Source organism: Corapipo altera, unplaced genomic scaffold (assembly GCF_003945725.1).
Source record: "Corapipo altera isolate COAL_440 unplaced genomic scaffold, ASM394572v1 63, whole genome shotgun sequence".
In the NCBI taxonomy this organism is placed as follows: Eukaryota; Metazoa; Chordata; class Aves; order Passeriformes; family Pipridae; genus Corapipo; species Corapipo altera.
In genome coordinates, this window is record NW_020884928.1 from 1603629 (window position 1) to 1627165 (window position 23537).

At 40.1% G+C, this 23537-nt stretch overlaps 2 protein-coding genes and 1 long non-coding RNA gene across 9 annotated transcripts in view; 1 reads left to right on the forward strand and 2 right to left on the reverse strand.

The window, feature by feature from the left end:
• The window catches only part of MSRB2 (methionine sulfoxide reductase B2), an 11013-nt gene extending 10386 nt beyond the window's left edge, over positions 1-627 (reverse strand). Inside the window, 2 exon segments of the mRNA XM_027658685.1 lie at positions 75-243; positions 322-627. Of these exon segments, the coding sequence (XP_027514486.1) occupies positions 75-243; positions 322-612 (460 nt within the window). The 5' untranslated portion in view covers positions 613-627.
• Positions 628-1479: 852 nt separating this feature from the next.
• Positions 1480-11884, forward strand: LOC113954416. The gene is made up of 2 exons (XR_003530191.1): positions 1480-1602; positions 11826-11884. It is a non-coding gene; the product is annotated as an uncharacterized LOC113954416 (long non-coding RNA).
• ARMC3 (armadillo repeat containing 3) overlaps positions 10457-23537 on the reverse strand; it is a 61220-nt gene continuing 48139 nt past the window's right edge. For 6 of the 7 annotated variants that reach the window (XM_027658680.1, XM_027658677.1, XM_027658681.1 and 3 more), the window contains 6 exons: positions 22331-22499; positions 21361-21461; positions 20412-20480; positions 15006-15203; positions 12423-12585; positions 10457-10956 (listed from right to left, as the gene is read on the reverse strand). In XM_027658680.1, coding sequence (XP_027514481.1) covers positions 10747-10956; positions 12423-12585; positions 15006-15203; positions 20412-20480; positions 21361-21461; positions 22331-22499 — 910 coding nt within the window. In that variant the 3' untranslated portion in view covers positions 10457-10746. The remainder of the gene's footprint in view (positions 10957-12422; positions 12586-15005; positions 15204-20411; positions 20481-21360; positions 21462-22330; positions 22500-23537) is intronic. The other variant, XM_027658684.1, reaches the window with a different exon arrangement.

The window sequence follows — 23537 nt, forward strand, 5'->3', positions numbered from 1 at the left end:
GGGGGTCCCTGTGCCCCTGTGAGTCCCTGTGGGGGGTACCTGTGCCCCTGTGGGCATCAGTGCCCCGGGGGTACCTGTGCCCCTGTGGGCAGCGCGGGCGCAGCCGCCGGAGCGGAGCAGGACGAGGCGGAGGCCGCAGGTTCCGAGCACCCTCAGGGGCAGCCGCGCCGCCATGTCCGGGGGGCGGGACCGGGCAACGCGCCGGGCGCGTCTGATCCGTGCGCTCAGCCTGAGCAGTCAGACCTTACAAGAGCAATGAGTAAAGAACTCGCTTAAATGCCGATGCAGCATTTGCAGGTAAAGGTTTCGACCACTTCTTACCGAGAGGCAAAGAGACCAGCTTAAAAAATCAACAATCGCTGCAGCTATAAATATAACAAAATCCTGCTGAGGCGTTTGCTTGCAGCCACTGTAGGTTGTTTTTAAGGAGAACAAGTCTGGTGCTTGCATGCCCAAGTGCTCTTGCTGTCCTGGATGCATGTTACGGGCACTGCTCTCGCTGATCGAGGGATGGCGAAGGTGCTGTGCTGTCTGAGGGGTACTTGTTAGCGGGTGCGATTTGCAGGCACAGCTGCTTTGACTTGGTCTATAAATATACCTGTAGTAGGACATGTGTTTTAGTTTGGCCTCCTGTCCTTAAAAGGTAAACCTAAACACAAGTTAGTTTTCCAGGTTAAGCCTTAATGCTGTTGTCTGCTTTTTTCCCCCAGTAGTTCCATTTCTGATTTGGTTCATAATTTCTGAAGGATGTGGAAGGAACTGTTTTGATTGCATTGGATAACAAAATTAGTAATGGTGTTTAATAGAAAATTGCTTTCTTTCTAGTCTCGTTCTTCTAGCCTAATTCTGAAATCAAAGCTAAAAAAGTAGTGTTGTGTGATCAGTCCTGTATATACACATTTATTGAACCATTCTTATGTCTAAGATAGTGAGTTCAAAGGCAGCTGAGGACATCCAGCACAGCATATGATCAGTACCATGGCTCTAATTACTCCCTCTGCTTGGATCCACGAAGTATTGCACCAAAAGATGGATATCAGCAAGGCTCGTAGATGGTTGCATTCACTACCTGCTGCAGTAGGGGAGAGGGGGCATACGCTGGATTTATGGGTTTGTCCTGTGTAATAAGACACTGTGGAATGAAGCCAGAGTACCTTGAGAAAAATCCTGGAGATGTGATGGCTGTGAGCCCTCAGGATGTTAGGAGAGGAGTGCTGCTGGGCAGGGAGGAGAGGGCTTTGCCGAGGCTCTTGGTGCTCGCAGGGGGCAGTGTCCGTGCTGTGGCAGAGGGACAACATTTTGCCATGTTCGGCCATTTGGGGAAATAACGATCAAAGGTCTTTTCAAACCACTTCTTGCTCACCCCTGTGACATCTTATATCGGTTGTTTAGCCATGCATTAGGAGGGAGCTGGTACATTTTAGAGGGCCTTTGGAGAGGAGAGAGCCAGTCTGACACTCCCCCAGTTCTGGCAAATGGCTTAGGTCTGGAAAGTGGTGGCAGGCGATGGTGTCACTGTCTCCAGTTCAACTGTGGAAAAGAGGCATTTCCCTCACATTCCTGGTCTTGATCTCAAGTTGTGTTTGCTGCTGAGGAGGACAGGTAATCAATGGAGTTCTCCCTGAAGTATCTGGGAAATGAAGGAGGGTGAGAGAAACTTGCATGTTTTCATGTAATTGACATTGATTTAACTGGTGATTTTTTTAAAGACAAATAAAAAACAAACCGTCAATATCTTCCTTGTGGCTGTTAAGGGTACCATCCCAAAATGCAGCACTTTTGAGGCAGCGGGAACAAAACTAACACAGGTCTGTTGCTGTGCCATTTTCCTTGGGCTGTGAAGGAGGGAAGCAGGCACCTGGGCCGTGCACCTAGGGGAGCAGTGGGAACAGAAGGAGCAGAAGCCATCAGGCACATCAGCCCAAGCTTCATCATCCCCTCAGTTACCCAGTTCATTGCAAACCACACCTTGATTAAAATGAGGGTGGTGGTGGTGGAAGAGGCAGATCCCATTCATCCCAGCAGCCATGATCCATATTTGAGGTGGTGCACTGGCAAAGCAGATCCTCCCTTTTTCCTTCCAGCTGAAGCCTGACCTGCATTCATCCAACTAGCATGACAGGCCTTCCTCAAGTGGTAAACAACCCCCCCTGGCTGGAGGTATTTAATTTTTCAGATCTTTGGTCCTGAAAAACCAAATCATTGTCCTGTCATGCCTGTAATATTGCCTCCCATAGTTACAGCACATACCAAGCTGTGTAGCTAGGCAGACATCCGGCCTGCATTTCTCCCTATAGACTGTTATAAAAGCCAATTAGGCTGTTACTTAATTTTCCTCCCTTTTCTTTTTTCCCTTCTGCACAAGGGGAAGCAGTTAAAAGTCTCCCCTAGCTACATTATGTAAATTTTCAAGTAAATTCTCCCTGAATTGTAATTCAGCAGGTTTATTGTTAAAAATGTCACCTGACTCCAGTGTGTACACAAGCTGCATCCAGGGAGGGGTCACACAATGTCCTATTAGATGTGTGTAGATGGGGGAGAAGCTTCTCAGCACCTCCTGTAGTGTTACTCAGCAGCAGCAGCGTGTGTGTGGGCGGGTGAAGGCGAGAGTAGGAGGGAAGCAGGCACGGTCCAGACTATCCTGCTAATATTTATTCGGACTCTAACCACTTCCCAGTCCAGGCTTTGTCTTGACTGATGGCTTTGGGGACAAGCAGAGCATGACATAATGCCTACGCTGGCAGATACTGAGCAGTCAGCCGGGAAGCAGTGAAGTGAAGAAGTCAGATGAACCCTGCTCAAATTCAGACCTCTGCTTATGCAGCTTTTGTTAATAAAGCCCCTCGATATTACTACGTATGGAAGAAAACACTGAAACTGTGGTGGTTTTATTTTGTATGCATTTGTATGCAATCAGTTTTCTTCTGCTCACTTTATCATACCTAATGTATGTCCCCTCCCATGAGATGTTCCCATTGAAACACGTGGGAACTCAACATGCAAGAATTTATCTTGGATCTGTCCTATGCAGTGGTACTGTGTGCCCAGGACTCTGGGGAATGAAGAACAGGGGACTGGCATGAGCCCTTCGGGGGTAGATTGTATCTGTGGTGGGCTCCATTTTCCCCCACAGAATCCTTAATGCTCTTGCAGGAGATATCGCAGGAACTCCACATTCTTCCTCAGCAGTCTTCCCTCTCCTCTAATAGACTTGATACAACTCCCCAGCCAGTTCCTAGCCACTCAGGTGTGATGAAAACTCTGAGCCCTTGGTATGTGGAGATACTGTTTTCATATGCAAATGCTATCCAAAGATATGTGGTAATGCTCTGGTGCTGAATTCCAGTGAGGGAGAGGGATTTCAGCAAAATTTAAAGTGTCAAAGCACCTCAGAAAAGGGTATTGCTGGTTTCCAGAGGCACAGAGAGACTGAACAGAGCTCTGGACCTCCCTGAAGCTGACCCAGGGATTCTGCTTAGATTCATTTACAGAGTGGTCTGATGTGATTCAGGCAAAGACATCATCAGAAATAATGAACACACAACTTCTTGCTTTGCTTGCTTTATGGTTTAATATACCTTTTTGCTAATTATAAGCTACAGGATACCTGATTATTCTGGCCTTTGTTTTTAGAAAAAAATAGGTTGACTAGCTTAAGCATGAGCCTTCTGCAGGAGTCTAAGGGTGGAATTTGAACAGAACAAGATAGAATAGTTCCAGTTGGAAGGGACCTACAGATTTGGTCCACTGTGACAAATGCTTTGAGATGGATTAGACCAAATGCCCTCCCTAGGTCCAGTCCAGCATAAATTATTCTAGGATCCTAAATGTTTTGAGAAGTGTCTTGCAGAACAAGTGAAGGCATGAATTCAAAGTGAAATGGATATTTTGCAGTCACTCCTTGATAGAGAACTCTACTCTGCAACTGGGCCATTGGTTCAGCTAAAAGTAGACACACAGGCCTGTATGGGCTATGTGTATCTGCAGGGGCAGCTATTGGGAAGCAACAACTCCAGGCTATTTCCCTGGATTGCCCTATGCATCCCCTGTATCATACTGTCCAAATTTCTCGAGCCACATAGACAGTAATAATACATTCCACAATCTTGTGTGTGATTTCCTATCCCTTGTACCTCAAGGCAGTGAAGAAGTGGGATGGTTCTTCCACCCAGTACCCAAAGCCTGAACAGACCATTGAATGAACAGTTATTTGGCAGCATCTGTCATAGCAGCAGCTTTCTGTCGGCTATCTTAATGGATTTATCACACTCTGAACTAAGCCCTGACCATCTGTTCTATCCTGTCGTTACAAATGCGGAAAAAGCTAATTCATGATTGCACCATAAAAAAGTAAAATATAAAAGATTTAATGATTATATATATGATTAATGATATCAGTGATTAAAATTTAATAATTTTAAGTGTCATGCTTCACACTCTGATTGGGGAAGTGGCTCTCTTCAATAGGCTGACTTCCCTGATAACAGAGTTTGCCTCTTTCCCAGCAAACAGGAATTCCTGAGGAAAAGGCCTCACCAGAACAAGTTTTATTCCCAGTCATTCATCTTAAATGTATTTTTAAATCTGGGATTCACGTAAGTGAAGTTATGAATCTTCTTTCTTTCTCTCATAGGTGAGCCCCCAAGGTTTATTTTTAATGAATTTTTTATTCAGGGAAAGGACAAATTCATGTTCTTTAAAGTCTGCCCAAAGTCTGCATTTCCTCCATCTCACCTTCACTTAGATGCAGGCACTTCTGGAAGAGTCACCCACTGGTTTTGTGCTGGTGACTCACCTTCACTGTAGTGCTCTTGGTTAGAAGATAAGCAGAAAGCAGGAGGCTGTGTGTGCGTTCCCTGCTGTCGAGTGACCTTCAGATCTTTTGTACTGCCACTGTCCCACCAGCAGCAGAATTGGTTTAGCTGGGAATTCAAGTTCTGATTGACCTGTGTTGTGAGAATAAGACCTCCTGGCAGCATCTGTCCTTTGGAAATGTTCTACTGCAAACGGATGTATTTGAACAAGTTAAGAGGTCAAGAAGTAATATCTTGGTCCTAAATTTTTTTATGTGGTACATCCTCCTGAACCAGCACCTCTTACCAGTGTGAAGTGTTGTCTGCAGCAGCTTCAGCAGAGCTTTCAGCACCCCTAAAGGCTGTGACCCAGCGGGAGTTTGATGGGGCGCTTGAACACACTGCCAGCTCCCTGTGAGAGACACCTGCCCTGTGGCCAGACAGGAAAGCTGAACTTGCCTCTTGATTTCACTAGGGAAGGAATTATGGAGTAATGAACAGGACTGTTGATAAAGTACGTGGATAGTGGAGGGTGGGAAATATCTCGAAATTAATTTGGTATCTGTGTTTTTGGAGGCTGTTTTGTTTCGGTTTTATTTTCCCAGCTATATAAAAGCAGATTGTGATTTTATCAAATGGATGTGTGATTTGAAAAATAAGAAATGTATTAAGGTAGAAGCAGTGCAAGAGACTCTAGTTCAAAAAACTGCTTAAGGGATGTGCAGGTACACAGTTCTGCACTACTTGTGTGCCTTAAACTCATTCTTTCAGCAGTACTTAAAGATTCAGTTAAAAAAATTGGTCACCAATTGTCTGTTGGAAAAGCTAGCATTCTGTTCTCAAGGCATGAGCTCGTTTTCCATTTCATGAAAATGGAGTTCCTGGTGGCAATGTGGCCCAGCATATCCTGTTCCCGGAGAAACAGGAGTTGGGTTTCATTTCCAGTACCTATCTGAACAACTCTGAGCTGAGCAAAAACTTCTCCTCCAGATTCATGTGATATAAAGACTGGCCAGGTCTGCAGGGACAACTACTTCTGTGGGAACTTCAGGTGAGGAGCCTTTTAAAAGACAGAGAGTACTGAGTCAATGCAGCTGTGATAAATGTTTTGGTCCATATTTGCTCCACAGGAAGAGGGTAGAAAGAATCAGAGCAGGCTTTAGGTTTCACTTAAAGTATGGTTCCACACCATACTGCCATTCATGTAGCATGGACAATTATGGTAGGTCATGTGCTAGCACATTTATTAGTGTGTTGCTTTAATTTTTGAGTGGCAAGCAAAGATACCTTCCCACCCCACCTAATGTTCAGCAGTGTTTCAGTATCAAAACTGAGCACAGACCTGACTGAAACCTGTACTGCTGCTTACTGCTGAATTTCTGTGGTAAGTAAATACACAACAAGTGGCAACAATGCACTAAATCAGCAGCAGCCCCATGGTGAGGCAATGGAACAGGTTGCCCATAGAAGCTGGGGATGCCCCATCCTTGGAACTGTTCAAGGTCAGGTTGAATGGGGCTCGGAACAACTTGGTCTGGTAGGAAGTGTTCCTGCCCACACCAGGTGGGTTGGAATGAGATGATCTTTAAGTTCCTTCCCAACTCAAACCATTCTATGAATCTGTGACTCTCATCCCTCCTCTGTCCCATGGTAACAAAAGCTACAGACTAATCCCTGTGTAAATAACTGCAGATTTCTGACCAGAGGTTTTGCTCTGAAGAAGGTGCCCTGACTGTTGGAGCAGTGTGATCCTTGGCATGTGTAACACTGCATCCTGAACTTGGCCTGTATTTCATGTTATTTGTGTTTTAGAACCGTACCACATGCCACACGGCACTTGGCTTGTGGAACCTGCCATGAGATACTTAGATCCAACATTAAATTTGGCCCAGTGCTGCAAAGCCCCAGTTCCTGTCAGTTCCTGATACTTAGCTGTCTTGTCATTGGGAATTCCTGAATAGCCCAATGTTTGGGCTTATAGTCCCTGACTTTTTTGCATATTTTTATACCTAAGGGCCAGCCTTCAGTTACCTAGTTCTCTCTTTGGTACTGCAGCTCCCATTAATTACATTAGAAGTCTGCAGCAAAAAGAGTGTAATGAAAAGAAACTGGCACTCACAGCACATGATTCTTCTGCATGATCTACCATGGATAAACTGTGTCTTAAGAGTGCCTGTTTGTCAGAGAATTTTCCAACTTTGGAAATTAGATATCATTACCAACATCTGTTACATCTTGGGACACTAAGCAGACCTCCAGTCTTTCATAATTTGTTCCCTACTGCCAATTAAAACTAATGACTTGCCATTTTGAAAAACCTTTTGACTCTTTAACATCTTTTTGACACCTGTCCTTTAAGGAATCTTCTTTCAAACTCTGTCACTAAAAGCACCTTTTTCAGTGAAATTCGTATTAAAATGGAATTAAAAGCATGCTATGGCGTGGGGTTTTCCCTTCAAATCCTTATAGCTAGGAAGCACTGCTGATCTATAGAAGAATGTGTGCTGATTTTGAATGGGATAGAGTTAATTTACTTCACAGTAGCTGGTATGGGGCTGTGTTTTGGACTTGTGCTGGAAACAGCATTGATAACACAGGGATGTTTTTGTTATTGCTGAGTAGAGCTTACACAGAGCCGAGGCCTTTTCTTCTTCTCACCCCATCAGTGAGCGAGCTGAGGGTGCACCAGAATCTGGGAGGAGACACAGCCAGGACAGATGACCCCAAGTGATCAGAGGGATATTCCACAGCATATGACATTGTGCTCCATATATAAACTGGGGGGAAAAGAAGGAAGGGGGAGGATATTTGGAGTGATGGTGTTTATGGTGGTGGTGGAGCAGTGGTGGAGTCACCATCTCTGAAGGTGTTTGAGAGAAGACAGGACACAGCACTTAGAATGGTCTAATTGACATGGTGGTGTCTGGTCAAAGGGTGGACTTGATGATCTCAGAGGGCTTCTCCAACCTCCCTGATTCTGGGATTCTGTTTGTCTTCCCAAGTCACTGTTATGCATGCTGGAGCCCTGCTCTCCTGAGGATGGCTGAAAACCTGCCTGCCCATGGGAAATGGTGAACGAATTCCTTATGTTGCTTTGCTTGCATGTACAGCTTTTGCTTTAGCTATTAAACTGAGTTCTTTCACTTTTCTGATTCTCTCCCCCATCTTACCAGAGGGGGAGAGCACAAGCAGCTGTGTGGGGCTGAGCTAATGGCTGGTGTTAAACCACGACAGGATGTAGATTAGAAAATACAAGAGACGAGTATCAGAAACAGTAAGACAATCTAGGAATATCTCCTGGAAACGGCAAGAGAAAACAATAAAAAAGAAATGGGGAACAGTGAGACTACAAGCTGTGGTACCAGCCAGCGTGCGCTGAGGTCTCTGGTTGGGTAGTTAGCTCAGCCTTTCTTGCAGCAGAAGGGTGAAGGGATTTTGGAGCAGTTTCTGCTTCACAAGAACTTGGCACCACGTTTTAAAGCAAACTTGCACAACACTGGCACCACAGAAAGGAAACATGTTACACACTATGGAGCCCATGGAGGGGTTTGTTACTTTTGGGAGTTTAACGCAGCGTGGATGAGGGAGCGAGGAAAAGCAGTGGACAGCTCTAAAGGTTTACATAGACTGGAAGAATTTTGGTCACAGCTAGATCTCCACAGAAAACCTAATGGCACTGAACTTTCTAGTAGAGCCTTTTGCTAAAGAGCCTTTTTTGTCCCTTTTTCTAAAATAGGAAAAGAGATCTTGCATAACCTGTAAAAGGAAATAGGAGGCCCTTCTCCATCTGCTCCTTAAAAGGAGGAAGGTGATCAATTCTCTCAGGCATGGCCCAAGCCAAATGGTGTATTAGACATGTCCTGGGAATGTGCACCCAGATGAGCCTTGTAGAAATGTTTAAACATTTTGTTTTCAGTTCTGGAATGAGTGTGAGCTGGGATGTGCTTCTCAAGCCTGGGGGAATTCTTCACTGGAGCCATGGGCACAGCTACAGATCCTTGGTTAACATCAAATAAAAAAGTGTGGCATCTCTTGACTTACTTAACAACTGAAGTGCAGTTTTCAGAGTAACAATTTGAGATTGTAGTGTTTATATTCTGCCTAGATCTTATTTCTGACACTCAAATGTGTTACAATTTTGAAGTGACAGATAATACAAAACTAAAAATTTTGAGTTGACATGAAACAACCCTCATCCAGCATTTTTGGATCTTCAAATTCTTCATTATACAATGCAGGGTACAGTATTTGGTTTTATTTGTTTAGATAATTATTTTATGTAAAGTGAGCTTATATGTCTAGAATTTTCCCAATTTTTATTTTTAAAAACTGCATTTTGTCTTTCCCCCCCCCCCCATTGACTTTTATTAGAAACAACAGAAATTGCTTTCTTTTCAAGACCTCTTCAAACACAGTAAGTCACACTTTAACATTATGGTTCCAATACAAAATAATGAAATTCCAGTGTAAGAAAACTATACAAAATGATAGCTAGCAGGAAATTAATTCTTATTTTACTTCAATTTACTGCACTTTCAAAGTTGTAGATGTCCATACCGAGTCATACCTGTCAGGGAGAGCATATGACCTTCCATCCCCCTACCTGCTACATCGCAATGATAAGAAACACATCCTCACCTTCCTCTCAGTTCTACCAGCATAGCATGCATTTTGTTTCCAGAGTTCTTTTTCCTTCTGATGTCTAGAGTGCTGCTGAACATAAGGTAAAAAAATGAGCATGCAGCCATATAAGTGAATTTACAACAGAAAGATAAAATGTTCCCCAGGGGCTACCAGGAAATCATGCTGCATGTCAGAGGAGGAAGGAGGGGGAGTGGTGGGATCATGCTCATAAGCAGTAATGAATACAACAGATACAAACCTCCTCAACCTAAAGTGGTCAATGCAAGTGGTTCTGCTTATGCAAACAGTAAAAAACTAAATGAACACAGACAACAAATTTTTAAATCACATTTTTGGTGGGCAGGAAGTAAATGCCTTGTTGTTCGCATTCTGAAATTCTTCTGAAATTCAGTTCTGTACAACATTGACTGCACTGGCCCAACTGCTGTACAGGGCATTTTCTCAGTTTTCTATGGTAAACTCAATTCATAGTGGTGCTCCCTGAAATACTCCAGTACATTCCTGACAGTTTCACCAGGAAGTGTTTACTGGAGTTACTGGCTGTAGCCAGTATTTTACCTCTCTTAGATGCATCACCACACTTCAGCAACACCACATTACCCAAGGCTGCAAGAAATACAAATTCCCTGTCTAAAACTGCTGCCTTCTCGGAGTCCATTTTATCTTCAAGTGAAAAATAAAGAATTTAAACAGAGATCACACAAATTAATTTATCAATCATTTCTCTTCCCTGTGCCAGGACAAACAGTATTTACTTTCAACTAGAGTACCTTATTATCTGTAAATATTAACTCTGCCAAGTTCTAAGAAATATATATGGGATGTTTTCTACAGAGGCTGAAAGTGTACCATTATCTTCATTCTAATTCTCATTTCTTGGGTTATTTCACACAAAAATTGTTCAGTTGTTTTTAGGTGACTTGTTATTTCACCAGATGTCATATTTGCTTGCTTCATGGACAAGTAGTTTCTATAAATGTGCATGGGAGTAGAAGGACAATAAGAAAAAAAATACTGTATTGGAAATAATCTAAACCTATTTAATAAGCATTTTAATGTTAGCACATAACAAATATTGATTACCAATTTTTAATCTATAGTTTTACAGTTTAGTCTTAAAATAATACAAAAAAATTTAACAAAATTTCTAAGCATTGAAGCTGGATACCAAAAATTCATTTAATTAAATGTTTAAGACAACATACCAGATATGCTTATTTTTGATAGTTAGATATGAAACCCTGTGTTTCAAAAATACAGCACTGCAAACATCTTTAAAATATTTATTTGGTGAAATTTGTCAAGATGATTAAATACGTTTGTATTGATCCGCCTTTGCACTTCCCTGTTTGATCAAAAAGCCTGGCTCAAACATTAGATCTACAATATATTCTTGAGGAGGAAGCAGAAGCCCAGCTGTTCCCTTGGGAAAGTCATCAACCAATTTAACTTCATTCCAAGCTCTGTTATACTTGCCACGAACTAAACTACAGCCAATGCCAATTCTGTCCGCTATCACCTAAAAATGAAAGAAGTAGTAGTTAATCACAGTTCATCCATGTAGCTTCTGTGATGTACAGCAAGGCCCAGAGATGCTTATAAAGCAAACAAATACCTTAAAAGTGAAGTGTTTCTTGAAACAGACTTTATAAACCTCTCAAGCGTGCAAACCTTTATTCTTCATTCTGCTTAGAAAGTGTAGGCTTTTAAATATTATTTTGAGCATATTCAATGCACATCATGAAAAATATTAATTTTAACTCTTTTCAGATACTGATACATTTGTTTATTAGACCTCAAATGAAGTGCAACACCCACAATATCCAACAATGTTTTTTTTCTAGTTGGAAGACTTAATTCTGAATAGTATTTTGAAGTGTATTCAAGCAGTGAGGTGTAGGCCCAGTGCACACATACAGCTCATATGAAATATTAAGTGTAAAAATGTAACATTTTCATCAGTGTAAGTTTAGGACTCTTGCTTCGCTCCAAAGCACACTCCTTGCTTTTCAGCCCTGGAAATGTGGGAAGCAATGAAATGCAAGGCAAGTGCCTGCTAGATGAAACACCTGCCTTTCCTCTGTGCTGCACTATCACAGACAGACCTGTAATGGTTTCCAGCTACAAAACTGCTTTCTCACCATGCGTCTGCTGTGAAGGAATGAAGTCCTGGAAGATTTTTAACTTGTTACAAATGGACAAGGATATCCATTGCTTAGAGTGCTCTGGCTTTAAGAGATGAGCTGTTCCCTACAACGGTTTCTTAGGACAGTGGAGGATAATTAATTCACAGCCTCAGATCATTCATAAAATAAGTTGGGAACTTTCTCTCCCCATGGATACCATAAATTTAGGGTTGTGCTCTTTCTCCTGTGTGCTCTTTCCTAGGTCCTTCCAGCTCAATGTGCCAGGCCCTTGCTTCTCTTTTCCTTTCCATCCAAGAAAGAGAAAAATCCAGCTAAGGAAAAAGTATGGGACAGATAACCAGACTGCACCAGTACGTCTTCATATGAAGAAAGAAGAAATGAAACTTCCCAGAAGTTAATGCTTGTGAACTTCTAAGAAACTAGAACATAAAAGCTGTTATATACTATCATAGAACACTGGATAGATACCAAACAAAAATTGTCCCAACAAGTTTACATTTGCAGCATGGAAAAAGGAAGAAGCTGCATAATTCAATATTCTACAGTTTACAAAAAACGTAAAATGTTTTGACTCTAAATCAAATATTTTGGCTTTTTGCCATTTATCAAGTATTCTGCTGGTATCACTTAAGACAATTTAATGACAACAAGAATGCTTACAGAAAGAGGCAATGTTGGCTTTCATTCACTGGGAAATCAACTTTGCTGGTGAAAAATTACTAAAGCGTATACAAAAGATTTTACATGAATAAAAATATGGTATTATACTGATGCAAGTATAGTTTTGAATATCCATTTAAAATCAATATGTTATGTTGCAAAATAAATGTTAATGTACCTTGAAAAGTAAAGCCCTGTGATAGAACGTCCCTTTTTTGATTTTCCCGATAGGCACAATGTTGCATTTCAGTTCAAATTCTATTTCACTTATGTGAAGTTCCCAGCTGAAGTCATGTAGTTTGTCTCTTTCAATAGAGCCACCCATCCTGTCTGCAACAAACCTGTTCCAAATGCATACCAGGATCAATTACATCTACAGTTCCTCTTGTATTTATCACAAAAATGTAGCAAAATGAAATGTATACAACCAATAAGTGAATGCAATATGAGACTAATACTTTTTCTATGTTTGCTTAATTTTTCTAATTCAGTAATTGGTATTTTAAATATGCTTACTATAAATATAGATAACTATAACTCAGGTCATTCAAATTTGTCACAGACCTAAACCAAGGGGCAAAAACTGCCAGCAGAGATTCTGGAGAGGTCTAGTATAGGCATAAAGTCTTCAGAGAAAATCATCAATTACTGAGGAAGTAATTACAGAAGCTGGTGTTCATCTTCGCAGATAACAGATTAGGTGAGCTACATATTACATTTGTTTGAAATAGTAATAAACCCATGAGAATATATATGACAAAAATAAAGCCATAGGTAATGATGCCAACACAGAAAAGCAACTGTATTCATTGAAGGTACTTCTACATGTGCTTTCTTACACTGAAGCCTGTATTTTGGTGATGAGGGGTGAATGTGTATCCATTAAAACAAATGGCTCAGTCACAGAAACAGATCAGAACTCACAATTTGTGCCAACTCTGCCAAAAGGATGTCTTTTGGGTGAGTGCACACACACAAGACTAAGCCCTGATTCATCAGTCCCTACCTCCTCATACACACACCTTCACCTGCATGGTCCCTGTATGGAAAGACCTTTGTTCCCTGCAGTGTCTCCAGCCACAGGCACAAGGGTTATTGAGGGGCTCTTACCCTGGACAAGATGTCACAGAGGTGACATGGAAATCACAAGCCATTGCTTCAGACAGGGAGCTAAAATCTGCATCTCCTCCTCTACAGAAACTGTGAACAGGTTCTGTCTGCACAGCACAAGCAAGGCAACCTCCGAGGCCTCATTTCTCAAACTGAGGGCTGAGGAAGCACTGGTTCCAACAGCACAGGCATGGGAAGCTATCACCAGGCAGGCTGGATGTGGTATCTTGAAGCTGGGAATTACTGGCTGAAGCTGGAATAGTGTGGGCTCCAGGCAGTCCCTCGTGCTGCGTGTGCCCACGGCCAGCCCTCACTGAACACAGCAAAGCTGCCTGAGCTGACGTGCTCAGCACCGCCGTGTGTGCACAAAGGTGCGCTGTGTTTGTTCCAAAGGACACATCCAGCACTGCTGGTGTTCCCTCATCCAGCCCGACCCGCTCTCTGGTGAGCAGAGCAGGAACTCTGCCCAGGCTGCCAGGCTGCTGAGGGATGCAGCAGCTGCCTTTTCCTCCCCTCCCTGTTGAACACACGCTATTCAGGCAGCCACTTAAAATGGAACACGCACAGAAAAATCCCCAGAAAAAAACCGTTCTGCTTAAATTTCCCATGATTGTTTCACTGGACTGTGTGTCTGCAAGTATTTCACTGGTTAGAAGGCTGAACTTTAAAGAGCATTTTATGGATTCCACCTTGAGGAAGGCAGCATGATTTATACACAGCTGGATAGTTAAGGATGAATATCTGTCCTTTCAAACTCTGCAATCAACAGAAAAGTCATTCCTCATATCACATTAGACCACTTCATTAAAAATGAGAGTTAGTGGAAGTAACAAATTTTGTGAGACTCAGTGGGATCTGACACCAAACTCTCCAGATTCAGGAGGCAGCCAGGAAACTGCTAAGATAATAAAGGTTAAACTAAGGAGAAGATGAAAGCAGTCACACTGCTTGGAGGTGACAGTGATTGGTGCCCAGGCTGAATAGTCAGTGTAACTAATGAATCACACATTGATAACAACAGTCTGTACATGCACCAATGCAATATTCTGGCACTATTAAACCATCAGGATATTAATTACAACAGGATCTAAAAACTGCATTAGAAAACTTGTCTCATGTTTTTGGCTCTACAGGAAAACAAAATACAAGAGAGTTGCTGTCCCGAGGGGCTTCCAAACCAAGTAGATAAGAAACATGGTAAGAGAAAGAACAGATATGATACATGTAAGCTGCAACTGTCTTGACTGTTAGGTTGGGGTTCTAGCTTGTGGTTTTAGGCTTTGCAGCACCTGGGTCTCTGGAGCTCCTTGATGATATAGATGCTATAGGAAGCTGATGTGTTCATTGGAAAGGATCAGTACAGTTTCATATAAATGTGAAAAAAAACCCTAAAATTGCCCGTATGAATATTTTCAAAATGAAAAAATTACATCCTTTTGTTGCAAGTGATACTTTATTTCAAAAATATTAAGCTAAAGCACCAGAATTAGAACAAGAAGCTTAAAATCTAAAATCATGTCAACATGGTGGAACAAAGCTGATTTGTATTCCAGTTAAGAAGGGGAAAAAAAATGAATTTGGAAAAGTTGCTCTTGGATAAGAAAACAGTTATTTTACTAATTCAACTTTTGGAATATAATTTGGTACTCACTGTGCAAGGGCCACAACCTGTTCCCGGGTAGTAGTTAGTGGTAGAATTGTTTTGGAAGCATCATTAATGTAATCCATTAAAATGATGTCAGATGGAGGTAGCCAAAGTGAATTTTCTAGATTTATTTCTTCCTGGTCTTCAGGTGTAATATCAGTAACTTCTTTTGCTTTTTCCTCTTCTTTTTTCCCCTTTCCTTTTCTTACATAGAAAAAAATATACATTTATTTAGAATACTGTAATCTCTAAAGTTCAAATTCAAATACAGTAGTTCTCCACCAGGACATTTACACAAATTGATTAGGGAAGGATGGAAAGTAGGAGAAGTCTTTTCTCTTAACAACGAATATCCAAAATGTATAAAGCTGTAGAGAACACTTGTGGAACATTCCCGCAGGAGATGGTTAGGAACCAAGTGTCACTATCTCTCCATTAACAGTGTTGTAAATTGTCATTTTATTTTTGTCAATGGCTCTGGTATGTCTTTCCCATATATGGCTTATCTAGGGGAGGAGACTCTTACCTACTACATACAGAAAGATCTTTAGACAGTTATGGTTTGGTTCCAATGGATATGAACTAAGAATCATGACCTCCAGTGACTTTTTACTTGATAAAAATCTGGACTTCAAATAAAGGAACAAATGGTATCAAGAGCATGGCTGAAATCTTGAGAGGACATTCCAAGAGATAATCTCTGTACTTGCAAGTCCAGGTTCTTCAAGTGTTATGTAAGCTGCAACATGGTTTGTCAGAGGAAGATTTTACAAGAAGCGTGTGGTTTTGTTGACTTTTTTTCATTGCTCGTGCTTCATATTTCACTAATGCTTGGGATCTGAAAATAACTGTGATCCTGAACAGGCATCATAAGCACCCAGCAGAAGTATAAATGAAATTATTGTTCTACTTAGATTAAATATTGTGCATTTCACAAGTTATGCAGCAGCTATAAAATCAGTATCTTACCGGAGGTATCATTACGGTCTATACAATCAGACAGTTTAGGATTTTTCATTTGTGGGAACACATGAAACTAGTGTTTTTTAAGCATTATGTCTTTTTCAGCATAAATCCTGAATAATTCTACTGTGAAATATGACAAAATTTCTTTCCTTCATTTAACAGCTCTGTCTTATTTTTAAAAATCTATAGTATTTCTGGTGTTCTTGGAAGGAAAGAGGAAAAAAAAGAAATACAGAACCACTAGAGTACATGGCTCCAGGACACACTATCATTATTGTATGCTCTTCAAATTATTCTTAAAATTTTTACAATGAAACAGAACTCTTAAGATGGAAGGGATTGGGCAAAGCAAAAGGGTGTACATCATTATAAGTAGTTGAATTCAAGCACTTTGTCTGCAGAATACTTTGCAAACTTTTCTTTAACCCGTCGAGATTTACCATATTCTCAAAAAGCCCTTTTCATAGGTGTCATAAAGCACATTATTTTAGAGGGATAACCAATTAAGATTTAATCTTAAAATTACAGAAAATTTACCACCCTCTTAAATGAACTGATCTGATTATTAACTACATGTATACTTGAAAAAAACAGTTTTCTTTATTTAATTTGACTCTATCTAACTATAGCCAGGGAACCTTATAACGCTATATTAAACAGCCTCTTACTTATCCATTTATACACTTACACACTATGATTAAAAGTGCCCTGTTTAAAAAAAATGAATTACTCCAAACTCTCTGGTGTCCGACTTAGCAGGTTTTCAAAGGAACAACTTCTACAAATGCTATAATTCTTGTTTCTTGACCATTTTCTCTCTCTTCCCCCTTTATCCCTTCTCTCCTCCCAGTACTTTCTTTCCCTATAAAAAGTGCACCATTAAATTACAGTGCTATAGCAGGAGAATTTCTTCCTTATTCCTATCTACTCAAATCACTTTCAGATCACTCATTCTCCTCCTTCCCAGTTTTTAGGAAGAAAACATCTGAGAGAGATGGGTTTGAACAATGATTTGCTTGGGGTTTTTGCTGCTGCTTATTTCTCTCAGGTATAACTATGTTCTGTTCCTTGGTGGAATAGCTGCTTTAATGTTGTCTTCCACACCTGTCTCTACCTTACTCCTCAGCTGTTCAGTTCATCATATCTGTCTAATACTTCTCTCATAAGGAACTGTGGAGCTCTTGTTATTTTATACAGCAATAAAATAACCAGTAAGCATTACAGTAGACTTTTACTCTCTTTTTTCCTGCCCACTTTTTTTTTAATCCCCATTTTTTTACCAGTGGGAATTGTGACATCAGAAAAAAAAATCACTCTCATTTCCCAAAGCTGTTTTCCTACTTGTGAGACTACCTGCTGTGAATGCAGAGGAATATTGCAAAGGAGAGATCATGGCACTTAATAGTTTCCAAGCTGTTTCTGAGTCGTGTTGCAACTTCAGTACAGAAGTCCAAGGGGTCACCAGAGCATCAGGGTGAGGAAGAAGGCAGCCAATACAATATCCTACCATCAAAAGACAGCCATGACACCTATTTTCTTTCCCATTTTACATAGCATAATACCCTGATACTCTTTAGAAAAGGATTAAATGAACATTGGGCAGTATTTACTTAAATGCTGTACTGGAACGTAGCATGGAATAAATACACATTTATTAGTCTGCATTAAATACAGTGTTTTAGCCCAGTCAGTGTGTATATCAGATATGCAACTGTTTGATTAAAAATGCTGCTGTCAATGCAAATACATGTCAAACTATCAGCTAGCCACTTCCTCTACATCTAATTCAAACACTGCCAGCAGACAATTACAACTACCCTTTCTCTGAGCTTTCAACTATAGTTTATATAAAGTAGTATCATTTTTTCAAAGCAATGGCTTTAAACAGTGTTCAGTATTACTTTGCAAAATCATGATGAACAGAAACATACGATCAAAGGAAACAAAAAAGTCTAAGTGTGTTTGAGACTTGGAGTCAGCTACTGACCTTCAAGTAACTCCCATATATCTCACAAATTAATAATGACGTATGAATTATGGATTCAAAATGAATGACAATGGGGTTATAAATCATACAACTTGATCATGACATTCAAAAGCAATTATTTCATACTTGAAGAAAGAAGTCTTTATATCCCTGCAAGGTTTACTATGGGAAATTGAGCCAGGTATTTATTTCTTCCTAAAGGAAAGTTTTTGCTCTTTGAAAGAGTTATGGTTGCTAACAGAGCAGTCATTTACTCTGTAATTGACATAAATTACATTTAAAAAGCAACTATCCAAATGTATCTTCATTTCACACTGTAATAAACAAACATCTTGTCAGAACAGATCTCTCAGCTCCTGAGACTATGCAAAATGGCCTGTGGCTTGAGCATGTTCTGAGATGAAGGAACCCGCCACTGGTGCAGAGCAAACACATCTGGGGCTCCACATCTCCCCTTGCCTCTGCTCCCTTTGAGTAAACTGGCATATGAGTGGTGGGTCATGACCAGAGCATGAGGGGAACCAGGAGGACCTGCTCAGTGAGCAGAAGGTAGGACAGGCCTCATAAGACACTCAAGTTGCAATATCTACTCTCGTGCATCCTGAAGCAGGAACCTTCCACAATGCATTCATGGGATCTGTTTCAGGTATCTTCTATGAAATGACTGAAACTGAATTTCAGAAGTGCTTGCAGTCCAAATAACTAGTCAAATGGGAATGTCTGCCTTCTAAGTCAATAACTTTTCGATAGACTAATCTCACAATTTGGATTCTGATTTAAGTCAGAACCTCAACCCTTCACAGTCAGCAGCTATTATCTGTCAACAATTTGCATGTCAGTTCTAAAAAAATTGACATAATTCAAATATATTCAAATATAATTCAAAGTATAATACCCTTAAACCTTTTTCTCTGCTGCTGCTTTTGCTAAGGAACACCATTGTCCAGAAAACTCCTGCTTTTCCTCCACTGGAGATACCATTGAACTGTTAAGACCACAAAGCAGGTTTCAGATTTCTCTCGACTTTCTTACTGCAGATTTCATCTCTCAAGCACAGGTTCATACATACACAGAAATATATAAACAGCATAAGAAATCAGCCATTATTTCAGTCAATAAAATGCCTGTACAGACAGTAGTGTATTATAGTTAATGGATGAGCTCCAAGCTAAATATTGGAAACACAGTACTTCAGCTCCTACAGTAGATCCACCATTTCTCCTTTTGTTCAACCCTGCAGCACTTAGCAGTTTATAATGTCCACCACTGACTAGAACTCACAGCCCTGAGCCATTATCAACGCTCCCTATACCATAAAGAAAGGAAAATTAGGAAGTCAGGAATGGGACTCACAGAAACCAGCATGATAAATGGATGGCTCACAAAGTTAGCTAACAGAAAAGCCAAGGGGAGTTGTAGGTTATCTCACATTCCTGTCAAGGAGTAGAGACCATCCCATTAATGGCAAGGAGGCTCTAACTGGACTGCATTTGGAATTCTAGACATTCCCCTGGAATTGGGCATGTAAACTTGGCTTCTCCAAAAGGCACTGTTGTGGTCATGACTGTGCTGCTGTTTTACGGGCAGGACAGTTGGGAGACCATGGCTCAGTTTTCTTCCACAGGAACAAACTATGGGTTAAGTATTTTATACTAGACAAGGACTAGAAATTTGGTCTTGGCTCTCTCTGAGGTAAGTACCCCAGCAGCTGAAGCAGAAAGCCCTGTTCATTACACCTCATTGTCAGTGATCAGCTACAACAAACCAGAAAGAGACTGCTAAACCCCAAATACCTTGTGGTCAGCTGTCTGCTGAGGGACAGACTCAAATCCTCTTTCTGTAAAAGAAGGAAATTAATTTTTCACTACAAGGGTAGAGGTTCCAGCCTATTTTGTATGAACAGACAGACTGCAGCACTGTACCTTGTGTATCATATGGATCAGGACAAGCCCTGCAAGAGCAAAGCATTTCTAGGCTAGTTGCCATCAAAATCAGGACAGTTCTGAGCACACCCTTCTAGTTCTGAGCACACACAGCTTCTAGTCATCTATGGAATTTCACTGGAAGAAATTTAATCTACAAATAAGGATGCATGTAGACAGTGTAGGAACATTTCATGGGTCTAAGTCCTAAACTGAGAAAGAACTTCTACCCTAATTTCCCTGTGTCTTGGTTGTCAAGTTGCAAAATAATAGCATTTCCCTGCCTCCCAGGGATAATGACAGGAAAAATGTAAATAAATATGAGCTGTTCAAATACAGCATGGGGAGGGAGGACAAATAACCACTAAGACAGACAAATGAATGTTACTGCAAATAGGAGGTGAAAGCAAGACTCCAAATACATACTTAACATTGTATTTAAGTGTTCAGAAACTGTCACTATTTTCAGTCAGAATTCTATTTTTAATGTTAGAGCAATAACAGAACATTTACAACCAGTAAATCTGAAAACCCTACCTTGCTTTTTCTTTACTACCTATTTTTGAAATAGGAGGTGGTGAATCTTGTGCCTTCTCTACTGCAAGACTGAAACAGAACAAGATTATTTTTGCACATTATTTGCATGTGAAGCTATGAAAATGGAGTTCTGATTTTAAAGGACAGTAAATATATTGTGGTATGTAAGTGGAAGAAATAACCACTAATAAACCAGATATTGATTCAGGGATCAAAAATTAAGTATGGAATACCAAATTATGGACACAAAAGTGACTGGGGAGTAAGACTGCTGCTGAAGTGCAAGAGCAAGAAGCTGTATTAAAGCCAAAGAAAGAAAACCTGATAGTTAAAGACAACTCTAGGGATCAACAAAGAGCATGGAAGTATAATTTGTCATAGATATTCCCAGACATCTTTATGGTGTCATATACAAGCTTAAAAGGGAAGCTAATGGTACTGTAAACCAAATATGTGATGTGTTGACAGAGAAGAAGGTTTTGGACTTGCAAAATATTGGTAGAGCAATCTTTGATCTGTGATACTGTTTACAGGAAATGGCTCCCAGTTAAACAAGCCCAATACCAACTTCCTGCATTCAAATCTAAGAAGATTTGTTAGGCTGGCTTCAACTTAAATGGAGAAGAAACGGACACAGGTTCTTTATCAAGCCTGAGGTCTTCATACTTGGCTTTGTCCTGCCTCTTGGGACGATGTGCTTAAACTTCCATGCATTTTTTCTATCTCTCTAGACAGAGAAAAAAGTTATTTTCCAAATTCTTATTTTATAAAATACGAATCTTTTGCCTTTTAGGACATAAAGCACTGTACTGGCATTAAAATAGATGTGCCTATATATGTGTGTGTATATATCTATCTATATATAAAATGAAGTTTGTACTGGAAACAGGGAAAATTATTAAAAAGATGAGCTATTGCAATAAATGGTAGTAGATCTAACATGACTCACTCTTCTTGGGGTTTAGCATTAATGAAGATTATTGCCCGACGGTCAGTAAGCTCTTGCATGCTTAGTTCTTCCAAAGACAAAAATTTTGCTCCAGGTTTTATCTACAAGAAAATTAGCATAAAATATAAGGTGTTTTGTTCAGTTAAAGATGCAGACAAAAAATGTATTTAAAAGAGTAATTTAAAATTCATAATCTTAAACCAAAGACTTCGTGAGAACTAACAAAGCTATTAAAAATATGTGAATTTTTTTCTTCTTAATTTGCATTTTCTTCATCAATTTTTCTTAGAAAATGTTGTTTATAAATAATTTAACCAGTAGTTATTGTCATTAAGGCATTCCAAACAGTTCCAGAATAAGTAAATGTTCCTGCCTCTGAAGGCTTTACAATACAGGATGGAATTTTCAAAGCAACCAAGTGCTTTAGGAGCAGGTATTTCACAGATTGTCAGTAAGACTGGTATTTCTAATTCATTTGGGTATTTTAAGAAGTCTTTCTCTGATTTAACCTGAACAAGTGATACTGGAGTCAGTCTTTATATACAAACACTTCTTTGTGAGAGAAAGGGTCATGGCTCAGGTGAAAATAAGAACTCTTTACTTCTTTATGTAAAAATAAACAAACAAAACGTCCATAGGTCATTCAGTGTCGAGTTAGTATTAAGTACACTGCAGGGAAAGAGACCAGAAGACCTAAAGTTTAAGAAAGGATCTGGAAAGGAACTAGGTCTGCACAGCTCATATAGGATTGGGAAGAAAATCACAACTAAGGGGTAGCATGAAGATGGTGAGATTTCATCCATGAAGAAAGATAATCAAAAGAGATCTGTGTAACAGCTGTGAAACTTCAGGACATGAAAACAGAGTATTTTCTGTAGCCAGATTCTGTTTTTTTGCTACAGTACTCTTTCTAAATTAACAGGAAAATTTTACTCTTTCTAAATAAGAGTAGCTATTTAGAATAGCTTACCTGACCACAGTCATAGAATCCATTAGTAATGATATTACTTGATGATAAATATCCCAGCCGGCTGTACTTTTGGGAAAGATTGTTATCAAGTAGCTTTTCCAGAGCAGCTTCACTAAACTTATTTTTACGCTTTATTGACAGATTAATTTCTTCTAGGATGTCTAAAGCACTGATAAATAAAATACAAAAGCAAATAAGCACTGGTAAATAAAACACAGTGGCTAATTCATTGTTGAATACTAATTAACTGTTATTATACAGTTCAGAGTTAGTTTGCAGCATGACCAAGGCCAAGACAAATTCACTTCCAAGTGCCAGCCCCATGCCCTCTTGGCCAGGACGGCTGTGCTGCACAGAATTTCTTCTCAAGGGGAGAAAAATGCCTTGCAATGCTCAAAAGCAAAAACAATTTCTTTAGGTAGTTAAATGCTGCATAAAGAAATGCAGACACGATGCCACAGCCTTTTATCAGAAGGATGTTCAGCACCACAGAGGACCTGAGGGGCAAAAGAGATGTAAAAGGAACAATGTTCAGAGCAGACCATATGACACAGTTCAGGCAAGCGCGCTCTCTCTCTCTCTCTCTCTCTCTCCATCTCTCTCTCTCTCTCTCTCTCTCTCCAGCTGCAATGCAATTTTCAGATTCCAGTTGTGCATTATGTGATGTGTGAATCCTTCTGGCCTAGGTGTCTCAGCACCACCAGAATGGCGGGATTTTTGCAGCATGGAGACAGAAACAAATAGCAATGTGAGGACATGGGAGGACAGGAATTAATTTCTTAAGCTGTTTCTGGTGCTGAAACCCACATACTGATAACTTCTGACCTGAAAAACTTAGGAAAAGCTCACTAAGAAGATAAAGGAAACTGAATCAGGAGAACATAGCATACTGCAGTTTTAGAACTGTTTACAAATGAAAAAAAGAAACCAGGAAAAATGATGATATATTTGTGTGCAAATATTCAAATTTATGTGTGTGGCTTTATGCAGACATTCTTCACATCTCAAGGAATGAATTTTATATATACACACACACATATTATATATATATATATATATATATATATAATGATCTCCATGTTTAGACTGCCCATTTCTCTCTGTGAACTACACAGGGAGCCTCAGCTGCAGACATTTACAAGGTAGACTTTGAAGGTACGTCAGATGAATTCCAGAGAACAAGTTTTTCAGGCAAAGCAAATGACAG